Source organism: Panulirus ornatus, chromosome 14, assembly GCF_036320965.1.
Source record: "Panulirus ornatus isolate Po-2019 chromosome 14, ASM3632096v1, whole genome shotgun sequence".
NCBI lineage: Eukaryota > Metazoa > Arthropoda > Malacostraca > Decapoda > Palinuridae > Panulirus > Panulirus ornatus.
In genome coordinates, this window is record NC_092237.1 from 4477485 (window position 1) to 4487373 (window position 9889).

At 39.5% G+C, this 9889-nt stretch overlaps 2 protein-coding genes across 2 annotated transcripts in view; one reads left to right on the plus strand and one right to left on the minus strand.

Annotated features, from left to right (window-relative positions):
• The window catches only part of LOC139753199 (persulfide dioxygenase ETHE1, mitochondrial-like), a 30161-nt gene extending 20359 nt beyond the window's left edge, over positions 1-9802 (minus strand). The window contains exon 1 of the mRNA XM_071669410.1: positions 9523-9802. Within this exon, the coding sequence (XP_071525511.1) occupies positions 9523-9702 (180 nt within the window). The 5' untranslated portion in view covers positions 9703-9802. The remainder of the gene's footprint in view (positions 1-9522) is intronic.
• Positions 1-9889, plus strand: part of mlt (tubulin folding cofactor E like protein mlt) — a 54829-nt gene that overhangs the window by 7411 nt on the left and 37529 nt on the right. The window lies entirely within an intron of this gene.

A 9889-nucleotide genomic window follows, 5' to 3' on the forward strand; every position in this document is an offset into this window, starting at 1 on the left:
TGGGCAAGGATGTGACGAGAGTTGCGACGCATTGACGGCGGGTTGTGGCGCGGAAGGAGCTATGACGGGAGAGGGCTTAGGAACGCATTGTACAGCAACATTAATATCTGGTTATCTTACAGTAGATGTAAAGTACCCTGGGATGCAGCAAATACATTTGGTGACACCCATCCCTATACAACTTCACACAGTTCTCTCAATTCAACCCCAAGGATTGTCTTGCTCAAATTCACAGTAATAATGGCTTTTACCGAGAAAATGCGTTTCATTATTCTACCTACGTTCTCTTAACGTGTAGCACATGTGTCCCTCAAATAAGTCAGCTTCTCATTATCATACTTCAAGAAAAAAGACGAAAGTAAAATGAATAAATTTTTCTCGACATTTATTTTAGCACCTAAAATTGTGATGCAATGAACCACACTTGCAAGATACCAGTAAAGCAAAATTGTTTCCAAAATAAACATTATAAGCCAAACTTTAAAATCACAAGCCACTACACGCGAAACTTGAATATGTATATATATATCGAACGTTGTGCTTCCTACCGGAAACAGATGGCGTTCCTGGCTAGCCCAAAATATCCATTTCCCATGTAACCTTTTATAGCCTAAATCGTGTTCTCTCTTCTAATCTTAACTCTCCCTATGTCACAACGAGGCTGTAACTCCCAGTCTACGAGAAAGAAATAAGCTCTTCCAGCTTCCACCTCATGATGTTAATGTTGTCTACTCTATCACTTCTTAATTATATATCCTTATTTCCTATTTTTCCCCCTTCCACTAATCTTCGCATTTTAATTAAGGTCCAGCCTGGATGTGAACATCTGTCCGTGACAGCAGCTTCCCACATTATTTTTTTCAGAGATAAGCGACCATCGCAAGTCTTTCCGACCTGAAGCCCTATTGTACAGTAAATCCTTAAGTAAGACGACGCGACCTTTTAAAAGTGACGACATGACTTTCTGACCTTACTTTTAAGGTATCAGGTCACAGTCCAAGCCACCATGCCCAAAGGGTGCATCGCCGAGCTCAAGGGTTCAACAGTAAATCGGATTTCCGTAGTGATAACTAATCATCCTGGGAAAATTACGGCTTCAAGGTAGGAAGCATTCACTAGTACTACTGAAGAGCTGAGAACTCTTCACAACTTCAGACAAACGGCGGGAGGCAAGGCCATGGAAAGGCAGCCGTGACAGGAGGACAGAAAGTTCCCCAGTAAAGTGTGGTGTTAACACCCCCTTGTCCTCCCCCGCTACCTGACATAAAACAAAAACCGATAGCCTTGAGCGCTTCTTGCCCGAGGGGAGTTTAACGAGATGGGGTAGGGGGACTGGAGTTAGCGCTGTGTTGTGGCAGCGCCTGTCGAGCAAAAGGTTTTGCCAGAAACGTGTAGCAGTAGAAGGAAAAACAAATATTAGGCATGAATTAACAAGCCTGGTGGGGAGTGGGAGGCAACAAAGACTGGAATGGGGGGCGTGAGAAAGCGAGGTAAGGGGTGGGAAGTACCAGCTGTGTGGGCAGCCAGGCGCCTCGTGATATGCTCCAGCTGAAGGAAGAGCCTTGAACGTACCCGAAGCACGTTTCAAAAAGCAGTCCGGATAAAAAGAAGTTTCACATTATGATTCTCTCATTTACAAATATTTTTTATGACTGTGCAGTGGGGAAGTTCTGTATGTGAGGGTGGTAATGGAACCTTGGTCTTGCTTGACTATTTATATCTTGAGATACCTCAAGGAAGATTTTGAGGCGCTTACAAACAACATGGTAGGCCCTAATCACTAAAGACGGGACTTTTAAGGATGAAGACTGAGCATTCAGTATATGGACACGATACTAAAAACATCGAAGATTTATCATTTATATACACTTCAGTAAAAGAGCAGGACCCTAAAACCAAGTAAGTACTACTGTGGCGCCGCTCTGTGCGATGTAAGAACACCAGCCTCGCTTTCAATGGCATGCTACCACCACCTCACACTGGCTCTCACGTCATCACTCGTTCCCTCCTTACGGTGTATCGTACCACTTCACTATCCACCCATGACAAACCTACTCTATTTCTTGATATCAGTACTGAACTTTTACTGCTTACAGTATACGGAAGGAACTGAAGCACCAAAGCGTATCATATAAAGTATATCACGTTCTCTTCACGCTGCCTAAACCTCCCTACCTCTCACTTTGACGGATTTGTGCTCTGCTCCCAAGAAACAAATTACTGCTGATTAATGTTCCAGTCCCCTGAATAAAGCAGTTTGAAATACTTCCCGATGTTGTACAAGTTTGGCAGAGTGATGCCTAAACCATCTATGCCTGACAGCTAAACAGCAACGTCTCAGGTTTACTTATACATACAGTAGTATCAGAGACTGTGAGTCTAACACCAATCAAGAGTACACACCAACCAAACGTACATACTTATTAAAACATTACAGCACATACATGCTAACAATTACAAAAAAATAATTACTAACTGGGTTTCCCTGCGATCACATCGCGATCAGGGACTTTCTTCTGCCCATACCGTTTCAACTACAATAGTACTACTAATAGGAAGAGACTGCGTCATATGCGCGCCCTAGAGACGAGGCCGCCTCCCGCCTACAAATCTCGGTCGTAGTATCTGGACACACCCTCCTCGCATAGCTCCATCGTTGCCACTTTAAATTTTAAGCCAACTGATTAGGTATCAAACTATATTTTTTTCTGTAACAAATTTTTTGAAACATACTGAGCATTTACAACTACAATGAAGTATCAAATATTACCAGGAGACTGAAAATATGTAGTGAAGGGCACAACAAATGGGCATCCCTTGCTATTCGATGTATATCATCATTATACAACTGTATGACCCTTAAACGGGGCTTCTGCAGCTTCGAGGGAGCACTCTACGCATGAGCAAGGAAATGGTGAACTACTCTGGGACGAAAAAAGATCCTCGACGAAACTATACTTCTTTCAGTCCACGGAAGATGATGCAGCCCCACAGAAGGCGACTTCTTACTCGCCGTATTACTACCAGCAGGTAACAGCTGACAATGGTACTTTCCACCGATTATCGTGGTGAGCTCCTCGCAACCGCGATGAAATGTTAGCTAAAGGACTAATCAATAAGCGCACGTTAGCGTAAAATAAAAATGAACACTATTTCTAGCAGCAGGACTGAGAGTCTGAAGGTCAGGGCCAGCCAAGGCCGCTGGCCACACCAACTCCACACACGCCCATTCTATGAGGCCACCTGCGTTGCTGCCTAAAACCTACTCGACCACGATGCGCTGTCAACAAAACACTCGACCCCGGGTGTAAAGGCATGAAAGGAACCACTGAGGATGAAAGTGGAGAGACGGTGTGTCTTCCTACATCTCAAACAACCGGAGTCGGAAGCAAAATACTTGGAAACAAACCCAACCATAGTGATGAGCTCAGCCCAATCGTCTAAGTAGTTCTCACGCGTGTGCAGTAGATCAATAGATTCTCTTATTTAGTATACTTAAGAAAAGTAGTTACACAGAACTACAGCGAAGGCAACGTACAACTCGTACTTAAAAGCGTTCAAATTTACTCATGCATCATCATGACTGCTTCATATCTTTACTTCAACTTTCCTATACACTAACAGAGCAGGGGTAGAGCTATGTTGGAGACCTTATGGCCACAACCAACCCAAAGGTCTTTGTTAATAAGCACAGAAACGACTTGATGGTAATGCCAACTCGTGAATAGCTGATGGACATTTTCGTCTTAGAACTCTACTACCGAACAGTACAGATAATCAGAGTGAGGGATCTCGATTTGACAAAGAACAAGGTGACAACAATATCAGGCTGGTGTGCGGGATGTTCAACATTCCCATAATGGAAAGCTTTCTCAGCCAATGATGCCTAATCTTACCCATAAACTATTATAGTGAAAGATCAAACCTTTTTTACGGAACTCACTGTTGAAGGTAATCTGTTAAATGGCGTCACTGAAGAGCGACCATCGCGAGTTTCATCGATCAATATGTTGGTGCTGGTGTCCTTAACCAATCAGACTGAGAAGTAGTGGCCCACACCATAGCCAAATGCCTTCATATGACATCCGTTATGTACGAAGTCATTCAACCAATGTATGATGATTCTATGTTGAGTAATCTATAGATATAATTATACCCTACTGCGTATAAAAGATAAACCACGAGGTCCGTCGTTCTAAATATAACAGAAAATGAAACAGTTTAGTAGTACTTATGAATAAACACAACACCCAATAATTATATGAAATTAAGTTCATTGAAAACAGTTGCTAGTTTTACAAGCTATAAACGATGCCATGATTATACTAATTTGAATCACATTACTGGCATTAAATCAACTATAAATCAATTGAGATGATTCCCCCACATCAATCATTACTGTTTGAACATGATACACGATTCAAAACTCTACGGATGCAGTAAAACTCATTTACTCTGGGCGTACGGTAGTCAACACTAATATAGCTAATGTTCTTATATAGCTTTATCTTCACCAACTGCCCGCATAAGCCTTACCCGAATAGGGTCAACAAGCTAATATGTGGAAATAGTTTTACTAATTCTGGACTTACACAGGCATCAGCAAGGAAGTTAATATTGTCCTACGGATTATGCTAATTTTTCTCAGAAAGCTCTATATAGTCTTGAATTAATTTTCCATTCATGAAACTATAGCGATGGCAATTTCCCCAGTGCATAAATATATAGTTATAAGAAAATTACAACCTTACTGACAAATTCTCTAATAGATTCTAATATTCATATACATATATAACTGAGGAACTTCAGGGAGGGGAAAAAGAATTGCCCTTCATAAGTTATACAATTCATTTAATATATTTCAAATGCATTTTACTTCACAATTCAAGTTAAATGAAGTATCTTCAATCAAATAGTCTTTCATTATAACACGCTTTACGCGAAAAATAATAAATTGTAGAAATCTAACCTTAATTAGTTTAAAATGTAGGAAAAAGAAAAAAAATCCCGGCTCTACATGTACCCAAACGCATCGGCCCTCACGTTTTGATTACCGTCTTTGTGGAGCTGCCTCTGTGCTGCTCGTGTGAAAACTTTATGACTTGGGTGTTGACACAAAGGCTTTCAGTTAAAGAGGAAAAACAGTCACCACCATCTTTGTTGCAAAGACCACAATCGCATCTGCCGATATCTCTAGAACTTCTACTGTGTCTGGGATCTGTAAGTGAACCTTTTGCATTAGACAATAAACTATTATCATCTATGACCTGCGTCTTACCAGTCAAAACTGGACTGTAACACTTTACTAAAATGTCATTTAAACATTTGAATTTTTATAAAAATTCCTTTGTTATTCACTATTGGAAGCCTTTTCGATGCCTAACATAAACATACCAATATTGTCATCGTAATGACTTTCAGGTCTGCTTTAATGTCACAGTTGAATCAAATATCTATCATAAGTAGTTCTAAATCTGGACTGAAATTCATAAAATGAATTACGTTTAACAAGTTATTAACCTACTTAACAGTGAACTAAACACACACACACACACACACACACACGTATTCCCACGTATTCCCTGCGTGTCGTAGAAGGCGACTAAAAGGGGAGGGAGCGGGGGGCTGGAAATCCTCCCCTCTCGGTTTTTTTTTTTTTTAATTTTCCAAAAGAAGGAACAGAGAATTGGGCCAGGTGAGGGTATTCCCTCAAAGGCCCAGTCCTCTGTTCTTAACGCTACCTCGCTAATGCGGGAAATGGCGAATAGTTTGAAAAAAAAAAAAAAAATATATATATATATATATATATATATATATATATATATATATATATATATATATATATATATATATATATATTCTTTTCTTAAGAACAGAGGACTGGGCCTTTTTTGGAATATCCTCACCTGGCCCCCTCTGTTCATTCTTTTGGAAAATTAAAAAAAAAAAAGAGAGAGGGGAGGATTTCCAGCCACCCGCTCCCTCCCCTTTTAGTCGCCTTCTACGACACGCAGGGAATACGTGGGAAGTATTCTTAATCCCCTATCCCCAGGGATAATATATATATATATATATATATATATATATATATATATATATATATATATATATATATATATATTAAATATATATATATATATATATATATATATATATATATATATATATATATATATATATATATATATATATATATATATTATCCCTAAGATCCTCTTAGTCAGTCTTTCTTTGCTCATCTTTGTTATATATATATATATATATATATATATATATATATATATTTTTTTTTTTTTTTTTTTTTTTTTTTATACTTTGTCGCTGTCTCCCGCGTTTGCGAGGTAGCGCAAGGAAACAGACGAAAGAAATGGCCCAACCCCCCCATACACATGTATATACATACGTCCACACACGCAAATATACATACCTACACAGCTTTCCATGGCTTACCCCAGACGCTTCACATGCCTTGATTCAATTCACTGACAGCACGTCAACCCCGGTATACCACATCGCTCCAATTCACTCTATTCCTTGCCCTCCTTTCACCCTCCTGCATGTTCAGGCCCCGATCGCACAAAATCTTTTTCACTCCATCTTTCCACCTCCAATTTGGTCTCCCTCTTCTCCTTGTTCCCTCCACCTCCGACACATATATCCTCTTGGTCAATCTTTCCTCACTCATCCTCTCCATGTGCCCAAACCACTTCAAAACACCCTCTTCTGCTCTCTCAACCACGCTCTTTTTATTTCCACACATCTCTCTTACCCTTACGTTACTCACTCGATCAAACCACCTCACACCACACATTGTCCTCAAACATCTCATTTCCAGCACATCCATCCTCCTGCGCACAACTCTATCCATAGCCCACGCCTCGCAACCATACAACATTGTTGGAACCACTATTCCTTCAAACATACCCATTTTTGCTTTCCGAGATAATGTTCTCGACTTCCACACATTCTTCAAGGCCCCCAGAATTTTCGCCCCCTCCCCCACCCTATGATCCACTTCCGCTTCCATGGTTCCATCCGCTGCCAGATCCACTCCAAGATATCTAAAACACTTCACTTCCTCCAGTTTTTCTCCATTCAAACTCACCTCCCAATTGACTTGACCCTCAACCCTACTGTACCTAATAACCTTGCTCTTATTCACATTTACTCTTAACTTTCTTCTTCCACACACTTTACCAAACTCGGTCACCAGCTTCTGCAGTTTCTCACATGAATCAGCCACCAGCGCTGTATCATCAGCGAACAACAACTGACTCACTTCCCAAGCTCCCTCATCCCCAACAGACTTCATACTTGCCCCTCTTTCCAAAACTCTTGCATTTACCTCCCTAACAACCCCATCCATATGCTTAATATATTCCCTGGGGATAGGGGAGAAAGAATACTTCCCACGTATTCCCTGCGTGTCGTAGAAGGCGACTAAAAGGGAAGGGAGCGGGGGGCTGGAAATCCTCCCCTCTCGTTTTTTTTTCTTTAATTTTCCAAAAGAAGGAACAGAGAAGAGGTCCAGGTGAGGATATTCCCTCAAAGGCCCAGTCCTCTGTTCTTAACGCTACCTCGCTATCGCGGGAAATAGCCAATAGTATGAAAAAAAAAAAAAAAAAAAAAATATATATATATATATATATATATATATATATATATATATATATATATATATATATATTCTTTTCTTAAGAACAGAGGACTGGGCCTTTTTTGGAATATCCTCACCTGGCCCCCTCTGTTCCTTCTTTTGGAAAATTAAAAAAAAAAAGAGAGGGGAGGATTTCCAGCCACCCGCTCCCTCCCCTTTTAGTCGCCTTCTACGACACGCAGGGAATACGTGGGAAGTATTCTTAATCCCCTATCCCAGGGATAATATATATATATATATATATATATATATATATATATATATATATATATATATATATATATATATATATATCATTTTAAGCTGCTTCTGTCTGTTACTAATTCCAACTACTGAAGTCTGGCTAATTTGTACTCTTCATTTTTATTCTAAAATATAAACAATGCTAAAGGTTCAAATGATCTTTTGACAGCCTAAATTTGGACATAATGTCCCTCTGCCAAACGAGTTCCAATGTGTCGTTGGTGAACCTAGGCTCTGATATTTGATTGCGAACCTCCTTGAACTTTGTCAAACTAACCATAACAAGAATTAGTCCACTGTGTTGTTACTATTTCATCAAATCAAAACAATCCTGTACACCAGGTTACATAAAATTCACTTTCCTATACTAAACAAATGCGATACGACCAGTATTGTGCTTATTCACTTGATATATGTGACCTTGTAAGATGTTAACACGTCAAATAATAACACCTGACTGACACACTTTCTCCAAGTCGACACGATGATCAAATCCACTGTGGCTGGTTCCACTTTAACCTACTGCAGAACTATTCCACCTGCACTTTCAATGAAGGCAATATCAACCCAAAAGCAATCTAACTAACATTCTACAAACGAATCTCTACTAGTGTTCTGAGTCTATAATTGCAACAACGAAATCCTTCGAATAATTTTTGTCAATATTTGTTAAAATCGTTAATCCTAGCAAGAAATACCAAAATCATCTTGCCTTTACTATTACATTACAGGCGGATCGTTGGTATGTTAAACTTTTAAAAGGAAATATACTAACAAATTCTGCATAAGATTTGATAAGTACTTAAACAGGTATCGCATCCAGCCTGGATTCAACAGGCCGCAACAATTAACTTAAGAATGTCGCCATGATCCATGGAAGGATTACCTAAAATTTGCCCGTTTTCTTAGCTAGATGAGGTTCAGTTAAGTTAGATAAGATGAAATCAGATTATATGAAATTATATGAAGTTAGATTATATGAAATATGGTATGTAACTTACCTTAACCTAGCCTAAGTTAGATTATATGAAATATGGTAACTTAACCTAGCCTAAGTTACATGAAATATGGTATGTACCCTAACCTAGCATATAAGGTTAGATTTGCAGCCTAACCTGACCCACCCTAACTTGGCCTAGAAATAAGTTGGGATGGGGTAAGGCGAATCTTCATGTGATCCCTCAGAATCAGTCTTGGGCGGAAGGAGAAATTAATTCCCCATGATTGTAATCGACATCCGGTCCATTTGTAGTAGGCCAATGGTATTAGCATTTCCTGACCGTCAAGGTAATCCACCCTTTAATTTCTGTGGAAAAGTACTCAAATTAACCTGTAATTACAGATGTGGCGACGGCAGAGTAGCCACCTGCATAACAACGTCTATATCTGTAATTACAACCAATGCACGTCACGCACACTGTTTACTACTTCCAATAGTACACTATTCATTCACTTCACATGAACACATAATTCCCAATTAAGTCCAACTATGGAGACTGAATGAATGAAGATGAGGACAAGCAGTTTACTGTCCAAGAAATACCATTTACACACGAGAAGGGAAGAGTAAAAAAAACTTATGAGTAAAGATTGCTTAATATTGCCATTAACTAATAACTTACCTGTCTGAAGATCATGTTCCTGGTCTTTGTACTCATTAACCTAATTTTCGGATACGACCAAGGAACAGTGAGATTCCAGCCCAGTCTGCAGCTGTGATGAAGATGGTTTACGCTATCTCTCAGATTGGCAAATCGAAAGAGTTGTTGGAAAGCAGTCTTCCTCAATATTGTTGTGGCCATTGTAACTTTGGGTGACTATTTTTTCCTCCAACGACATGTGGCAATTCCAACCCAGGAGAAATGCAAGTGATTACGTGATGGAGGATTTCTCTCCCTGTAATCTTTTCTCTGGCTGCATTGTTAATAACAGGAAGCAATGATTCATAAATAGAAGTGTTTGTTGGCAATTCTGGTATAATCATACGTA